At 44.4% G+C, this 19226-nt stretch overlaps 1 protein-coding gene across 2 annotated transcripts in view; it reads left to right on the plus strand.

Moving 5' to 3' along the window:
- Window positions 1-19226, plus strand: part of TTC39A (tetratricopeptide repeat domain 39A) — a 1012086-nt gene that overhangs the window by 741911 nt on the left and 250949 nt on the right. For both annotated transcript variants that reach the window (XM_069642215.1, XM_069642216.1), the window contains exon 12: window positions 3494-3655. In XM_069642215.1, the coding sequence (XP_069498316.1) occupies window positions 3494-3655 (162 nt within the window). The remainder of the gene's footprint in view (window positions 1-3493; window positions 3656-19226) is intronic.

The raw sequence follows: 19226 nt of genomic DNA on the forward strand, positions 1-19226 counted from the left end.
TGTAAAATGAATGTAATGATCTTTATTACTCAAAAGTCACATAGCCCCTTGATCATAAGCTTCACTGTACCATACCACAATACCCCCATCTAGACACATTTGCCTCTTAAACAAGAAACTGCAGCTTGAAATCTGTTTTCAAGAGTATATAAAACATTGGGGATTTTACTGAATCAACTGGAACAATATTCCTGCTTTTATTTTCATAAACAATTCTTATGGTTTCGCTTAAATCTTTTACCTGCTGGGGACATTTTATCAGGTCGATCTAAAACTCATGATTCAAGTCATGGCATATGTTGTTATTGTAAAGACTTAGAATTAGTACAAACTCTTAAGCACATTGTAGTAGAATGTACGGCCTTACCAAGTGTAAGACTAAATATTTGGGTACAGTATTGGGGGTAAAGGATGGTGATGCACTCAGCACCAATGAAGCAATTGGAGTCACTCAAGTGTGAGAAATAGGTGATGACTTTAGTTCAGTTGCGAACAGCCGACACGTGTTTTGACACGGTCGTTTTCAAGGCTGTATAATTCCACAAAAGCAAATACATAATTATATAAAACAGGAATCATTATTCAATTCATAGACACCATCACAATATATGTGATATAAAGCAAAGTAAATATGAGTGCAATTAAGGAGTTCATGAAACAATTGTGTGCATGATAAATATACAGTCAAATGAATACATTAAGTGTAATGATAAAAAATATCATACCACAGTTCAGGTCGAAGGAGGGGGGGACATTTGATTCAGTGTCGATCAAAATCTCGGGAACAAGATCATATGAGAATAATGTTAAGTAATTGAAAGTGGTACATCACATCATTCATTATGAGTGGGGGATTAGTAAGCCCCTGATAAATCAAAGTGCTGGAAAGCATGGTCTCGTATAGGGATCAATAAACATTCCAAATAGTGTTAGTAGACCAAAATGTAACCATGCAAATTAACAAGGAGGGTCTGGGAGTCCCATGTGCACCACAGTTCACCTGCATAGAATCCTGGGACAGTTCACCTGATGTAATGTGCACCACAGTTCACCTGCATAGAATCCTGGCACAGTTCACCTAGTGTAAAGAAGTTTAGGTCTAATCGATGTAAGTCCAGAATAAGGGACCTCAACATGCAACATGCAATGGTACTGTGGCTCTCAAAATATGGTTCTGTGAATGCATAAGAGATAATATAACTATGTTGGATCACTAATAGAAATGGTTGGGAAAGATGACATGCGTTAATAAGAGATTGAAAAAATAAAATAGGTCGTGTGGAAGCAGGATAATTATCCTGAATCCAGCTTACCGGAGAGTAATATAGAGCTTTCCACTTTGTGGTCCTTTGAGTGTAAGAAAGGGAAAGGGGATAATGAGCTAGGAATAAAGCCCATGTGCATAAAATTAGAATTAAGGGTAACGTTTCTACATACCTGAAAGTCAGTCATATATGAATTGGGAGCTCCACATATGAAGGGTGTAATTAGTGAAGCTTAGAGATTCATAAATACGCTGCATTGGCCAGTGACAATATATTGCCTGCAAGAATTATTAAGGATATACATTCGAGTGAGCCCTGTTTGAGCAATCTGTTTCGAAATGACTAGGTTATGGACTGTGTTATGGACTATAATATTCAAAGGCATACTGTTCAGTATAAAATACTTACTTGTTTATTCGAGCGCTGGAGACAATCTCGGGGATAATCCCTTAACAATTCGAAGTAGCGCGGTGAAAAGCACTGTGTATTGTATTCACGTACGTTACGGAAGTGACGTAGGCGGCGTAATGACGTCATACACACGGCCGTGTGATGTCACTGTAAACAAACGTGGCCTTTCGGATTAGCTGCAGCTAACAATGACAATAGCATTGGGGTAGCCCAAAGGAAAGCTTATTATAATGTACAACATCTCGGATATGCAAAGTTTTAATGAATGAATAGAATTACATAAAGATATAGTTTGGTAACAACTGTTGGACGAATTTGAAAGAAGGTAAGAAGTGTGGTGTCTGTCGAAGAATTAAGGATGGCAAGAAATGGATGTGGGAGACCATACCACAAAAAAGTGGGTTAATAATTGAACTAATAAGTGCAAAGTCCAGCCTGATTGCTGAATGCTAATTCGAACCAAAGTAGCCAGTGTACATATGGTTAATTGTAAACACCAACTGACCCATGCGTAAGGGTAAGAATGTGTAAGAATACATTTCACAACAAACTCGACAAAGGGAATGCAACTATAACCCATGAGTAGTGATAGCCTCCATTCAAACAGATCATGTGCTGGTGAGACAGAGGTGCAGGTCAAGTTGGTCTGTACATGACTGATGAGCTAATTTCTATAGAAACACATTCATCTCATGATCTGTATTTAGACCTCTAGTGGTGCACCGCACAAAACAAATCAATTTGGCTTCCATTTGCCTAAGTTTCAATTGAAAATTGCCACCTCTTTTCCACTTTTGCACTTTCATAAGTCCAACAAATTGGAGATCAGCTATGTTGTCCAGCTGTTGTTCTAATTGCCAGTGAAGAGCCAAAAGAGACTTACGTTCACACATTTTGAGACTGGCTAGATGTTCTCTTATTCTGATTCTTAAATGACGAATGACACTACCAATGTGAATATTTGGGACTTGTCTTTGCAATAACAAGGCCTCTTTTTCTCTGTCTTAGCCCAAACGCGGAGCAACTCTCTCCCCTTCACCTCTGTTCTGTTCGCAATCTCTTATCCATTCACAAGGCTCTGAAGACATAATTATTATTTTTCTAAACTCTAATGTGACTAACTCCCTCTTCCCTTTGTGTCTTCCCTCTAGCTGGAACATTCCCACGGGCGAAGGGCTTTAGAAAATCCCACCAAACTATACCTTCCATACTACTATAATACACATATAAGGCCTCATCACGAGTTGGGCAGTATCCCGGCGGTAATACCGCCCAAATGTAATTGCGTTGGCACCACCCGTTCTGGCGTTATTAGGGTCTGATCATGGGTTGGCGTTAACGGTAAATCCCCATTTCCCTGTTTGGTCCATTGGACCCTATGGGGCATTTTCAGCGCAAATACTGCACTCTAATACAGCAGGCAGTAATTGCGCGCTAAATTTGATTTTCACCTCCAGCAAAAAGCTGGAAGTAAAACAGCTCATTTAGCGCCCAACTCTTGATCGGGCCATACCTTAAATGCGGTGGTAATAGCGTTACCGCTGCATTTAAGGGCTACCGTCCAACTCATGCTGAGGCCCACAACCTCAAAGAAATTGCTGACACAGCATATTGCCACCCTTTACAATTCTATGTGTTATTTGTGTTTTAACAGCCTTCCTTTTACAATAAACATAGTATTACCACTGAATAATAAACTGCTTAAGTGCTGTAAGCCTTTTTCATGATTAGCAAGTCTTTCTATTCGCTCCACAGTATAATTGGGCCTGTTTTAAATTGTTATCTAAAATATACATTGCCTTCTGTCTCGCATGCAGGCCATCAGCAGGTTTGAAGAGTGCTGTGAATCTCAGCAGCACTGGAAGCAATTCCACCACATGTGTTACTGGGAGCTGATGTGGTGCTTCACCTACAAGCGGCAGTGGAAGATGGCCTACTTCTACGCCGATCTCCTAAGCAAGGAGAACTCCTGGTCCAAGGTATGATTAACAAAACATAACAGCTATTATTTTTTCTTAATTTGAGAAATACAATAAACTAAACATAAATATGTTCGGGGAAGCTTGTTTCCAACTGAATCAATGCCATTGGCATTGCCATTCCCTCCTATGGAAAGAAAATGTGGAAAACGAAACTTTGTGCTGACCTGGGGAGCATCCAAAAAGGTTCATGGCACGATATTTAGAAATCATTTTTGTAGTGCAGATACACAACAAAATGTCTTCTTTGGAGAGCTGGGCATTTTCTGTTTCTGTGCACCCCATGGGTTTGTTAATCATGGCCTAGAGTGCCCCATCCTTAGAGCATTATCTATGCACACTAATGCCCATCCTTCCTCTTTCCGCCATGTATCCTTCTCTCTATCCATCCATCTTTATATGACCACCATCTCATCTAGCCTAAGCTAATGTATTGTAATGTAATGGGAATTTGTAAAGCGCCTTTCACCATTGGTATGATCTCAACGTACTGTAGGTTGAATGCCCTTGGGGGATCAAAGACCAAGTATGGGAAATTCTCCAGAGAGAAGTAGAAGGCGTGTGTGCACTTAGCTAGGATAACGGTTGTTAGAGTTGGCCATGTCCCTGTTATTCATCCATGTTGAGCAGGCATGTGGGTGTGTGCGGAGAGGTAGTCTGGAGAGTATGTGGAAGAGACATTATGTGTGCAGCTAGTCCAGGGATAGCTACATTCTAGTGCCATAGCTGTTGTGCAAAGTATGTGAAGCGAGACAGACATTATGTGAGCAGCTGCACCAAATTCTATCGTGGGGTATAGCTTCATTCTAGCGACGGATGTGTTGTGCAGAGTGTGCAGAGCAGGTGAGATACCATATGAGCAGCCAGACCAAAACCTTACTGTGGGAACGACTGCACTCCAGTGCCAGAGGTTATAAGCAAAGTATGTCAAGCAGAAGAGCCATTATGTGAGCGGCTAGACTGAATTTATTGTGGGGAATGGCTACATTCTAGTGCCAGAGGTGTTGAGCAAGATATGTGAAGTAGGATAGACATTATGTGAGCAGCCAGACCAAGTATTATCACAGGGGATAAGAACATTAGGGTGCACCTAAAGTCACCCAGATTCCTAACGAAGGCTGTGTGTCACAGCACCTGGATTCGGGACTTGCTTGCACTTAGTATGCACCTAGATTCCAAGCATTTCATATACTTGGATTCAGCAATATAGATGTGTTAGTTGTGAGTTTTCTCTAAGTTCAGAGCATGTGCAGAAGCTGAAATGCACTCAGAATCAAGCATATGTAGTACATAACCTTATCATCTTACCTGGCTTGTAGTAGTGCATTCTTCCAATGCGACTCATTGTCTACCTTCAAATCCATCTAAGTGCGACCCAAGGTCCATCCTCGGAAACCATCCCGGTGCGGTTCATTTCCCACCCTCCACATCATGGCAGCCTAGGGATTTCCAGCTATGGATATCACTGGATATGGTTCAGTTCATGATGCTGGTGGGAATAGCCAGGTCTGGAGGATATGATTCAATTCATGATGCTGGTGGAAATAGCCAGGTCTTGACAGCCCTTTGGAAGGTCATGTGGTCTTGTGTGTGTCAGATGTGGAGTGGCAGTAAATTCCAGATGGTGGGTGCCAGGACTGAGAAAGTGGAGCCTCAAATTGTGGCTGACTGGGAGGCGGAGATCACTAGAAGAAGAGTGGTGCTTGATCTCAGGTTTCTGGTGGGGAGATAGGGGATGATTTTCTGTTGTAGGTATTTAGGGCCCATCTTGTGCGGTGCTCAGGTAGTGATGCACATGACTTTGAAGCTGACCCGCCTTCCAACAGGGATCCAGTGGAGGGTGCGTAGTGCAGGGGAAATGTGTTCTCTTCGGCTGAGAGCAAGGAGGAGCCTGACTACAGAGTTCTGGACTCACTGGAATCTTTTGAGTTGGTAGGACAGGGTGCCCAGGTAGACAGAGTTTGTATAGTATATTCGATACAGGGCAATGGGCATAATTGCAGTCTGTCTGTGGGGATAGGTGAGGTAAAGAAAGATGCGTCGTCTGAGTACACAGAGGTAGAAGTAGCATGATTTGGATACACTGTTAATGTGTTTTGATAGTGTCCGGTCTGTGTCCATTGTGCAACCCACATTCTTGACTGTGCCGGATGTGGTGGGCATGTGACCTAGGGAAGGCAGCCAAATGGTGGGTTGTGGGAAGAGGGCTGTCCTTCCACAGAACATGATCTCTGTTTTCCCAGGGTTTATCAGGAGATGATTGTTCATCATCCAGAGGTCAATGTCTTTGAGGCAGGATGCGAGGTCCGGGTGTTGGGTAGTGACAGACTTAGGAATTTTAAAGATGATTTGTGCGTCGTCAATGTAGTTATAGCATGTGAGGTTGTGTGAGCAGATGACTCAAGGTAGGGGACTCCTGTAAAAATTGAAGAGAAGAGGTGACAGGCAGGCGACTTGGGGGACTCGTTTACTGATGGGTCGTGCTATAGAGGAGAAAGTGGGACGGTGGATAATTCAGTGTCTTTTTTTGTGAAACGAGGAGATCCAGATAAGTGCAGTGTCTCTGATGCCAAGGGACAATATGACAATGAGGATGCTGTGGTCAATGGTGTCAAAGGCTACTGAGAGGTCAAGCAGTATGAGTGCGGCACAGCCCTCTGTGTCTGCAATGTTTTTGAGGTCATCCTATATAGAGACAAGGGAGGATTCTGTTCCAGGAAAGGGTTTGTAGCCAGATTGGGCAGGGTCAAGGAGGAGGTTGGTTTCTGTGAAGTGTTGAGTTGAGAGTAGGCAATGCTGTCAATGAGTTGGGCCAGGAAGGGGGTGTTGGAGATTGGTCTGTAGTTCGCTGGTTGGTGAGCGTCGATCGAGGGATTGCTTTTTCAAGAGGGGTTTGACTGGGATGCTTAAAGGCTTCTGGGAAAGTGCCAGAGGTGAGGGAGGTGTTGAGGATGGACCCAGCAATGTCACCTGCACAGGTTGAGGTGAATATGTCTTTGAAGAGGGAGGCAGGGCACGGGTCATTTGGGGATCCAGATTGATGGCTGTCTGCCAATAGTTAGAGAAATTCTGGTCTGGAGATGGAAGAGAAAGAGCAGCAAGTTGAAGTAGGGATGAGCTGGTCAGAGGGTTCCTTTAAAAGGGAAGCTGAAAGGGGTGGAAGGGTGGCTAGTTTTGTGTTGATGGTCTGTGTTCTTTCTGGCACTAGCTTGTGGAAATGGTCGGAAAGGGTGTTGCAGAGGTATTGGGAGGTGAGGGTGGGTGCAGGTGCAAGGGGGGGTAATGAATTCAGAGATGATCTTGTGAAGCTCCTTGCTATTGCTGCAATAGTTTGGAATTCTGTCCTTGTAATAGAATATTTTAGCCTTATGGATTTCAGCTTTGCAGAAATTATGATGGTGGGCATAGGGTGATTGTTTTCAGGGGTTTGGTTGGACCGCCATCTACGTTCTAGGAAGTGGTTTTGTGTTTCAAGAGATTTGAACCACCTGGGTAAGGGACCCTGGCATGAGGGTGTGTATCTGAAGGGGGTCAGTGGTACTAATGCCTTGGAGAGCCAAGTGTCAAAGAGGTTGATGGAGCTGAGGTCCTTCTTGTGTTGGGAGGGATGGAAGAAAGGGTGCAGAGAAAAGATTCTGCCAGATCAGGGGTTATTTTAACCCTGTTCTAGATCCAGACGTGTGAAGGTGGGTTGGTGGTATTCCTATGTGAATGGGGGTAGGATGTCTGCAGGTAAACGAGAATGGCTGAGTGTGGTGTAGGAGAAGTAGAGATGAGATTAGTAGAGCTAAAGATGGCGTTGAGGGTGTGGGTGGAGCCAGTTACCTGCTAGGTCAAGTTGAGGGCATCCAGGTTGTCTAGGAGAGGTTGTGTCATGGGGTTGTCAGGGGCATCGAACCAGATGTTCAAATCTCCCAATAAGTAGAGTGAGGGGTGGATGATCAGTATGGCTGCAAGTGAGTCGCAAAGGGCCGGGTGGCCTGTAGATGAGTAGGAAACTATGGGTGTGTGAGGGGGGGTGGAGAGTTTAACTCAGTGATTTGCTCCGCACTGCAAGCCTATGTTTCAGAGTGTGAAATGGTTAAGTGAGGTTTGTGTAGGATGGCGATTCCGCCTCCTCTTGGGTCTGTTGTGGGTGATGAGTTTGTATTCAGGGGAAAAACCTTGTGTGCTATGGGGTGGAAGTCGCCGGAAAACCAGGTTTCTGTGATGAACATGAGGTCTGGGTTTTCTGTGGTGATGAAGTCAAAGATGCTATGGGCCTCATTCCGAGATTGGTGGTAGTCATGGTGCTATTTGCGCCATGACTGCCACCAATAACGGGTCCGGCACCATTGTCGTTCAATGGGGACTTACCGGTGTAGTCCGACCCTGCCGGAACCGGTAAGTTCCCATTGAACATGCCATTCCCCATTCGAGCCCCCGTAGGGCTCAATGGGAATGGTGAAGGTGCTATTTACGGGCCTGCTAATGTCAGGGCCGTAAATAGCGGCCTGATCCCCTAACGGGACCCGTAAGGTACGTTTGGTCTTACCAAACATACCTTACGGGTCCCGTTAGGGGACCTCGGAATCGGCGAGAGGGGATTACCGGCACTGGTCTCCTTACCGGTGCCCGGTATCCCCTACCGCCCGACTCGGAATGACCCCCTGTTTTTGGCAACATTGTTATTCAAAAAATGTAGCTCTGTCTAAACTGCATTACATTCTTCCACTAAAGATTTGTGTGAAAGCATTTTGTATCTTCTTGTGATCAAATAAAAGTTGAATCCCAGCTCCTGAACAAAGCCTTATTATTCATAGGCAAAAGCCTCCTCTGCACTTGATGGTCTACCCGATTGGTTGCATAAACCGGATGTCTGTTCTAGATCTCACTAAAGACTAACTATTGTTTTATGGTCGAGTGGGAGGCACAAAGCACCAGTACAACCGGAAGGTTTGTCATATGTATCATTAATAGCAACGCTTCCTACCATCCCCAAAGTGTCCCAGCTCAACTTAAATTGTTGAATCAATCTTGGGTGTGAGGTTTTTCTGCACCCTGCTCCTTCATGGCCCCCCAAGTCTCTCAGCCTGAGGTTTCAATGGGTTCCCGCACCCTTCTGCTCTCAGTCTATGGATCTCCTACCCGCTTATTTTCTGTTTTTAATCTCTTCCGCTGGCCACTCCTGCAGACATGCTAGATTTCTCCCATCATTTGCTGGTATAGGGTGAACTTCTCAGCAAGGCTCAGGCACAACCAAGGGAGCCTGCTCCTTTTCTATGTTCCAACAGGTGCTAGTTCTGCCTCCCTCCTTGTGTCTAACCTCTTCAAATGGGGGTGTTTACCCTACCTCCATCTTCGGGCCCAGCTGGCGACCTTGAACCTTGTGTTCCTGTGCAAATATTCACTCTTGCTGTTCTTCTCCACCCGTCACAGTGTTGTACTCCTGATCTTCTCTAGCCATCGCCTCTGCTGTTCAACAACCTCCTTTCAGATATACACCCTCCACCTTATTTCTAACTGCCACAAACTCCTGCTGTTCATCAACCTCAGTTATCGGCTCCAGCCACCTATATCTTCCCCCTTAGTGCCCAACAAACTCCTGACCCCACCTCTGTCTGCCACAAAGGTCTATCATCAAACAGATTGGGGCATAGGCTTGTATAGCCCTTCAACCACTCCAATGGGGCTGGGCTCTCAGTAAGGGTTTGCACCTTCAAGAACTGCGTTGAGGGACTTTGATTATCAAGAATAATCTCACCTGTATATGATAGGCGCTCCGGGGTCAGGACGAAGCTAATATCTGGATTATTTATCATTTTGGATTGTAGTCTCTCTCCCTGAGTGCCTCAGGCCTCTTCTCTGTGTTTCTGCCAAGCAACGACCACAACAAAAATATGTACATTTACCGCAGAAGAGCCTAGTATTGGTGAGTATTACATAAGCATTTCTAAAACGCTTGCGGTTTTTCGGTGCAAGTGCTGCTGACTCACCCCCCGGGAAATGAACGCAGTGTCAATCTAGTAAATCGTTTTATGAACTGAGCATTGCTGAGTAGGTTAAGTCTTTCCTGAAAGTTGCTCTGGCTCACATAGGAAGCTGCACTATCTCGCTCTGTGTATCTAAACTGTCTATGTGGACTGGCAGTCCAGGTTGCACAACCCTGCAGTTGTTGGTTCAGGCCTGGGTCGTATAAGCCCACTTTGCATGTCTTAAATGTTTGTGTGAGCTGCTGTTGTCCATAGGACTCCTGCTTGCAACAGACTTTGTTGCGCTTTCCCAGCTCCGCCCTCTTAAGGGGATAGTATCAGCCTGCATTACTGTTCCCTGCAGATCGAGGCACTAACATTCAAGTATGGGAAACACCATATCACTATTGCCTTTCAATTTCAGATTTCCTTAGTCGGAAATTGAGCCTTCAATAGAGACAGTACTCTTATTACTTCTCATGTGTCATGCCCCCATTTACGGTGTTCTGTCCTTCGTCAAGCCCAGATACCCAGCTTTCAGTTAAGGGGCGTTCATTCGAATGGGAGTTGTTGGTTGCACAATGACCCCTTAGCGGTCCAGGCAAGGGGCAGTGGTGCAAAGTTGTTAGGGCCTGGAGGTGAAGGGGAGCAGGAGCCATCCGGCGAGGGAAACAGCCACTTGTTCTCTCAAAAGTACTTGCATAATCACCCAAGCTTGGGGAAGTTTCAGTCGCCATATTGAATTGCCAGCTATTTAAAGCCACATCCAATGGTTGAGCATTGCACAACATTTTCTCTCAGCATGATTTACCCGGAAAGAGATGTATATGACTGCTGCCAATCTGTGTAATGTAGTTATATCCCTCCAAAGGACTCCTGACCCGCAGACCTAGAACTAACAGCAAAAGAAGGTTAATATGACAATTATTGAGCATCCTGCCGCAAATAGGCTAGATTCCAGGTTCTTTTTTCACTCGGCCCTGCTTCCGCAACACCAAGGGGACCTAGAAGCAGAAAACAGAGAGGAGAATCCGACTAAGAAGCAACACTTGATGCAAAGGAGTTCAGCTGACACACATCATGCAGGCCTTCCTCGGAACAAAAGGTTCTTGTCTCTTGATAATCCTTACCCGGTTGCTCATAGTAATATCTGGAGTTTCCAGACTACCTCGTTCCCTGATCTGCCAACTTGCAGATGGTTGATTTGTTCGTCATGGGATACAATGTATCTATTTGAGACGGGGGGGAGGGGAGAGAGGGGATTGACAGGTGGCATTGTGAGCTAGAGAAATGAGACCTGACTGCAAATAGACAAAGATAGGAGTACATGTTTGCAGGTTGTTTTGCTTCAAAGGCCTACTCTTCCCTTGCCCCAACTAACTCCCCACTAAGATCTATTACCACTACACACTAGGCACACAAAGGCCACTTAGACAGTCACTACAGGCCTAACCATTAGAACATCAACACCAAACAAAAAACGTCTAAGCTCTCCTCTTTAGGCCTACCGCACTCTACCACATCACTGTCTACCCATGCCCAAAACGCGGTAGTCTGTGATCTTGGGCTCTTTCTTAAGGGTAACATTCTTCCAGGTTTCTCCATCAAACACATATAAAGCCACTGGGTATTTCTGACCTGCACCCATCAACACCACAGATGTTGCTTCTGCATCTGCTACATTTTCACTAATGACCCTCTATGCCCCTTGTTTTTTATAGTTTCACATGCAGCAAGGCCAACAATAGTGGCAGAAGGGCACTGTACAAGGCCGGTTACACCTCTAATCCTCCCATTGGGCTCCCTCAGCCTGCACCGCCAGGTGGTAGGGAACTCAGTTGGATTTGTTGAGGATTCACATTGCCCCTTCTAGTCCCCTATAAATCGGATAAGGCATTACACCATGTGACAGACCGGTGCCTTAGAGAGGGGGCAAATTGGGGGTGGCCAGGAGTCCTTGCCATACCAACCCTGGGCTGATTATTCTATAACTTGGGGAGGTACCCGTCCCCTTGGTCACCACAAAAGTCCCCAAAACCAGGCAGGGGTCTTCGTCAAACATCTTCCCAACTTCTTTTTGACTCTCCTTTCTGTCGCTGACTGGATACTGGATTAGGTAGTCCATATTCTCCTGGAATAGGTGTTCCCTATGTACCACAGAAAAAGAATAGGGCTGGAGGGTGAGGAGCCCTCTCATTACTCTCAGGTTGGTGTCTTTGGTCCAGGGTAGCCATCTGAATGGGGCATGATCTGTAGCAATAATTTAAGGCGTATATGGCCCTTTTAATGGCAAAGCACTCTAGCTCAATAGTGGCATAATTTCTTTCATGGGGAGAAGCTTTCATCAGAAAAGAGGATATATTCTTCATCCCCATTCCTTACTTATAATAACATGGCCCTCAGATCTACTGAGAAGGCATCCATTTAGGAGAGGAATGGATCCTCAAAGTTGGGCATAGTTAGAAGCGGTGGATGGCAAAGGGAGTTAAACAGCCTACAAGTCTTCTAAGTACTCTCTGACTATTGGAGCCAATTGCATCTTGATTCCTTCCATTGGTCAATGAGTGGTCCTGAGATGGTTGCAAAATTGGGAATTAACCACTGATAATATCCTATAAGGCCTGGGAAGGCCAGCAATTCTTTTTGCCTTGGGGGTTTTGATCTTCTGGATGCTTCACACCTTCACTTTCCTGGCCTTCCAAACTCTTAATCCCAGGGACTTGACTGAGGGCAAAGACTAGTGACATTTGTCTGGTGTAGCCCGCAATCCTGCTTGTCTCAGACCAAATATAGATGTCTCACATGATTGCACCAGTTTTGGCTGTAGGTCACAATGTCATCTAGGTATGCCTCTGTGAATTCTTGATGTGTTTGCAGTATGGTACTGATTATTTGCTTGGAGGTAGCCGGTCCCCTGTCAAGTCCAAAAAGAAGAACAGTAAACTGGAATAGCCCAATTGGGGTAAAGAAAAATGCTCATCTGTTGATCTTCTGTGGCCAACGGATATTGCTATAACTATTTTTTTAGATCCATGGTAGAAACTAATTGGCTCTCCCAATTCGCTCGATCATCTCATTGATCTGTGGCAATGGATAGGCATCAAAGTGGTAGATCTCATTCACCTTCTGGAAGTCTGTGCAAAAATGTTCAACCCATCAGGCTTCTGGACGAGGAGGATCTGAGACAACAATTGACTTTTTGGGGGCTTGATAACACCAACATCCGGTAACGTTTTGACTTGCTACTCAATGGCCTTCCAGCAATCCTTGGATAATCTGTAGACACACAACTAAACAGATTTTCCTGGTGGAGTCTCAATGCATTGTAGAATTCTTAGGACTGTCGACATTGGAAAACATCAGAAAATCATTGTTGATAGATTTGCAGTTTTTGAGTCAAGCCAATGTTCAGCTATTTTGTAGCATATTGCCAGTGCTGTGATAAGCTTCTCCCTCTTGTATGTCACCTTGTGCAACTTCAAGATAGACTACTGAGGTTTCTTCCAAGACTTTAGTCAGTTCACGTGCTGTACCTGGGTGATCTTTCAGCGGTTGCCTTGTTGGACATGATAACTGGGGTTTCAGAGTAACCGACTGACTTTGTACGGTCCATGTTGCTTAACCAATAGCTAATTACCTTATGTCAGGAGTAAGGCAAATACCAAATCACCCATTTTGAACTCCTTGGCCTCTCGGTCATACTGATGTCTTCTTTTTTTTTTCTTGGCTAGTCTCTAGGTGTTGCCGGGCCAGGTTACAGATTTGGCATAGTCTTTCTTAGGTAGTCAGCATGAACTCCTGAGATTTTTCTTCTGAGGTGCCTTGGCCTTCCCATCCATCCTTCCAAATGTCAAAGGTGCCTTTGGTCTCCCTCTTGTAGAACAACTTCATTGAGGTCCACAGAAGTAACTCATCCCAATATCTGGCATCCTCAAAGACAAATGTCCGGAGAAAATTCTTTAGGGTCTGATTACCGTGTTCCACCAAGTCATCACGCTGGGGATGCTATACTGTAGCACTCCTGGTATTTATTTGTAGGCCTTTCTTTAAGTCATCTCAGAGTTGAGACACAAATGTGGGTCATTGGGCAGTGAGCGTCTCCTCTCTGAACCCAAAGATAGACAAATGAGGCACCAGATATGTCAGGATCTTCTGGGTGGTATCCACCTTCATAAAGAAATCGTTGGGATAGCAGGTAGCATAATCTTTGCCCACTAGGATGCAGTAGTGCCCTGTCATCCATCTCCCCTCGTTGGCTCCTTGTTGTTCTCTACCACCATCTCCTGATTTTCTCCTGTCACCTCCTCCTGATGTTCACCAACCTCCTCCAGATGTTCACCCTTCTCCTACTCATCCTTTGCCACCTAATCCTATTTTTGACCAACCTCCTCTAGATACAGATATCCACCCTTCTTCTTTCCTGCTACCCCCTCCTTCTGTTCACCAAGCTCCTTCAGATGTTCATCCTCCTTATTTTTGCTTTCCACCTCATTCTTACAGTTCAGTCCCTAACTTTCTCTTCATACTTATTCCAGTACCTCCTTCCAGTATCGCTAACTCGCACCAACCGCCTGCCATAAACCTCTCAAAATTCCAACACAGACTAAGGGCCCATGCTTATATAGCCATGTATCCCTTCTCCTAGAGCTCAGCTCTCTGTAAGGATATTGGCATTTTTGATTGGCTTATCTCTCCCAAAGAGCACAAGGCCCATTCCCTGTGTTCCTGCTGCTGGAGACCCCAGGAAAAGTATGTAAATCTACTGTGGACGAGTGCAGCCTTAGTGAGTACAGCATGAGCATTTCTAAAGCTCTTGTGGTTTCCTGGCACAGGTGCTGCTGACTCACCTGCCAGGAAATGAACGTGATGTCAATCTAGTAAATTGGTGCAAAAGCCACATACTGCTGACAATGGTAAGAATTTCCTGAACTTTGTATTGGCTCACGTACAGTGCTGTGCAAACCAGCTCGGTTTGTCTAAACTTTCAAGTTGGCTTGCCGACCAAGATACACTGATTTTCCCAGTAGTTCTTGTATGTTGTTGCGTGGATGCATTCTCAGCCCTTTAAGTCCTCTCCTTATGTCTTCAATGTTTGTGTGAGACTTTGTTGTCTGTTGGAGAGGAACTGGGTACATATGCTACAGATTTTCCTGCACTTACAAGGCAATAATATTCAAAGATAGTAGAAACATTATATGATATGATATGGCATTTATAACGCGCCTATACACAAGTGTTTCAAGGCGGACCAGGCAAGCGAGGGGAAACAGAGGGAGGACAGATATAGCGATCCTACTAGGCCAGGTGACATTGAGATCGTGAAATATCACTACTACCTTCCAATTTCATGTCCGCAGAAGCCATGCCACCTCAGACCTGGACTGCCCTTCAATGTTTATTGATGCTTTAATGCTACTATTCTGATTTGTTATGAGGTAGTGCACATACAAACAATGTCCGCACTTTCTCTGGTCCAACCTATCTCATTCCTTGTCTGCCGATTTCACTAATAGTTAAAATTCCAAATTCGTGTAAAGCAATATCAGTACATTATATCAACACAAGCCCTTTTACCTTTTATTGCTTAATTGCCTCTTGGGGCTACACTACATCTTTCCTGATTGGTTTAAAAGACAGTGCACATCCAAACAACATCAGTACCTCTACTGGTTCAGTCTCATGGCACCTCCTTCCTTTCTTAAAAAGCAGTTCAATGTGATTTCCCAAGAAGATTCTTTTTTTCATCGCATTAAAAATCAACAGCGCTCTTTTTTTCACATTACTAACAGATGTTCAAGTTTCCATTTTAAAAAGGGGAACACTAAATTATACCAATGTCATTCCCAGTCATTGAAACCTGCATCAATTTGATCTAAAGTAGAAATCCAATGTTATTTCATTTAAATAGTCTGGTCAATATCTCTGCCTCTCCAATTGACTTATTGAATGGGTTCTGTGTTGTTCCTCGATCCCCTTTTCTGGGCAGGTTCTGGGATTGCCCCTATTACCCTAGCCTCCCGCCACTGCTGAGTGGATTCTGGTTCCCTATTCCAAATCCCAACCTCTCTCCCTATTTCTGAGAAGGTTCTGGATCCACCCTCCATAACCTGGCCTCTTTTACTCCATCAGGTTTTGGGGTCTCCACCACCCCAACAACAGTCCATCCCACTCATGATCCAGGTTCTAGCTCCATCCAAGCCCTCCTAGACCTGTTCTGGATTTTGCCTATGTCCCCTCCACTGCTTCAACTCCAAGGCATGTTCTAGATTCCCTCTCAAACCAACACCCATTGTGCGATCTAGTTTTGCATGTATTGATCATTCAACATCTCAGGAGGATTGCTCAGCGGCAACGTGCTCGCCTTTTAAACAAGACGACACAGAGCAACACAGGTTCGATCCCCGGGTCCGCGCTTAGAAACCTCTGGGTATTAAGCGCATTATAAATAACCAATCATATCATATCACCAGTTTATGTTGCTACTCCTCCCATTATGGCTCTGAATTGTAAAGCAGTGGCGTTGTTACTGCCAAGATTTGTCATATGTGCAGTGTTTTTGTTTACAGTACCCTCCACGTTCACCAATACATATACAAATACTTGTTGCCACTACCATTAGCAATATTGTTAAGTGTATGTCTCCCTCATTTTCCTACTTCTGGTTGCCAGTGTGGTGGAAAAGGCTACTATGTTTGTTTGTTTGTTTGTTTATTTATTTTATTTATATAGCGCTCCGGACCCAGGAGTAAATGGGCACTTAAGGAGAGGTTACACATATACAATATATATAGCGAATGCAGTTATACATTTAGAGTTAATATACAATATATACAGTCAAAGGTAGTTTGTGCGTACAATTAAACATTAGATTGGTATATACAGTGAATATAGTAGACAGGGTCTTAGACCCGCTTGGGATTAGTTTTATCCAATAGCCAACCAAATTTCCTGAACTGTTGGAATGATTCGGTAGATTTGATATTCAATGGTAAGGTATTCCAGAGCTGAGGGGCGAGGACCATGAAGCTAGAGCCGCCGGCTCTTTTAAAGGAGAATCTGGGAACCATGAGGCAGAGAGTGTTGGAGGATCTAGTGGTTTTAGTGTTTGGTTTCAGAGTGAGTTTATTAGTGAGATAGGAGGGAGGGGGGCTAGGTCGTTTAGGGCTTTGAAAGTGAGGCAGAGAATGTTTAAGTCAATTTTTTGTTGAATGCAGAGCCATTTACAAGAAATTCTGATGGGGGAGATATGCTCTCTCCTAGGAATGTGCTCGCAGCGCGTTGTTTTGGAGAACCTGAAGTTTATTGATTACACCTTGGTTGGCGCCTAGAGACAGGCTATTGCAATAGTCAAGCTTGGATTGTATAAGAACCCTGGCCAGTGTGAGGCAGCTGTTAGTGGATAGAGATGGTCTACAGGCTCTAATTAGTTTCCCAGTGTAGGCTGTTGTTGAGGCGGCCATGTTGACTTGTTTAGCAAGGTTAGTGTTGGCATCAAGGTAGAACCCTAGGGTTTTCACATGTTTGACGATGGGGATGGTGTTACCATCAATGATGATGTTGGTGTAGTCAGGGCTGAGTTTCTGTAGGTTGTTGGGTGATCCGACTAGGAGGAGTTCTGTCTTCTCATCATTCAGGCAGAGGCCGTGTGTGGCCATCCATGCTTGAATGATGGAGAAGGTTTTGTTGACCCTGGTGATGTCAACAGTGTAGTTGCCAGTGATGGTGAGGAGTATCTGGGTTTCATCTGCGTAGTTGGTGTAGGTGACACCCAGATGGTCCAGCCTGTCAAAGAGAGGTTTCGTAAAGATATTGTAAAGGGTGGGGGAGACACAAGATCCTTGTGGGACACCGCAAGTGATGGGAATGGGGTCTGCTGCAGCCGCAGGTGAAAAGACCCTCATGATTTGGTTGGCTAAGAAGGATTGTATCCACTATGGAGCCAGTAATGTAAATGCTCTCCACGGGATCCCACCTGTGTGTTTCTTAGCTACATGCCAATCAGAACAGCGCTGTGCAACAAGACCAACAACCTGCTACACCACTGCACCCAATTTTATTTTATCATCAAGAGAAGCTAAAAAATCATAACGTATCTGCAGAAACCTCCAAAGCTTGTAAATCTGACAGATGTTTTTCCACAATGGCCTGCGGATTTGATAGATTGGTCGATGACGCTAATGCTTTAAATTGTGTGTATTGCTCTTAGGCTGCAGTGCTCAACACAGTGGTACACATGGGTTGACCTTATTTTAATGCTGCAATGACCTTTTTTAGATGTTGTTGTTTAATTGTGTTCTAGAAAACTTTTGTGCTCCAGCCTTTTACCTAGGGTCTTGTTCCCATTATGAAAGAGCTCCAAATGATTGTGCCATTTCGACCAGTTGGTTAGCGTTGTTTTAGAACCGGTTTGCTTGGATAGATGCATGGGTGTCCTGCATGAACATTTTGATCTAGAACCTTTTGCAAGATTTGTTTCCATCCTCATTGTGACAGCCACTGATAAATCAGACTTCTGCATGAAAGGTGGGTCTGTCAAACAGTCTCACCTTCACGAAGTCCTCTATGCCTCAATACTGGTGTCAGTGGTTTCCACCCGGGTGGGCATGTGAATGCATGGGTGGTATAACTGGAGCACTTTCATCCATATAGTAGACGCAAATTGAAACGTTCTGATGTGCACAGTCCAATGACAAACCTTCAGCTATTTGTTGAGATTGCCACATTTCATTAATAAAGTTGCATGCAGGAAAAGAACTGTACATTTAGAACACTGAAAAGCAGCGCCCATGTACCTCACTTTAAAAGCCCATTTGCATTAGTAAAATAAGTTAATATTTTACAGTTGTCAGTTGGCCAAGAGAAATGATACCAATAATCCAGATTACTGCTCAGTCCAAAACAGTGCCTATGCTATATGGTGGTAATTTTCTGAATAAAACCCCCATGTTAAAACGTCAGTGACTTTAAAACAAAATACGCTGTTATATATGGTACCTTAGCATTACCACCTCACAATTGGGACATTGTTTGCTGTGGTATATGTAGAATATAAGTTATGACCAATCTGTTGTTTAACCTTTGAAAGAAATACATCTTACCTTTCTTTGATTGGAATTACACCAGCGTGATGTTTGAGAATGACCATCGTACATGTGCAAAAATGTACTATGCCTCCTCCTCTCACAGAAGTGAAACCAGCTGCCATGGGCCAAACCCAGAAATGCCCTGTTGTCATACTTAGTGATGTATTCAAACCTCCTCTGGGTATGAAGAAGGCATTTCCAAAGGTTGAACTGAATCCATAACAGATTCTTGGAGGCAGTAGAGCAAGAGGTGATTTGGGCAGGGGAAAAGTAATTGCATCCAGGCCCTGGACATGGGTGGAGCTAGTCCTGATTGGACACTCGGGGACAGTGCGAATCATGTCTTCCATTTTGAAACACCCAGCGATTTAGCATCTTCCACCCAGCAACTCCATCAGAAACAAGCATTCCTGGCAAGTTATTCAAAAAGAGGGAGAACACCACACAACGCACATGCTCCCATTGGACTCTAGACAGGGGATGGGGGGCATAGAAATTACCAAAGTTGACGCAATACCTGCAGTACAATACCACTAC

Source organism: Ambystoma mexicanum, chromosome 1q (assembly GCF_040938575.1).
Source record: "Ambystoma mexicanum isolate Mex_15411 chromosome 1q, UKY_AmexF1_1, whole genome shotgun sequence".
Taxonomy (NCBI): Eukaryota; Metazoa; Chordata; class Amphibia; order Caudata; family Ambystomatidae; genus Ambystoma; species Ambystoma mexicanum.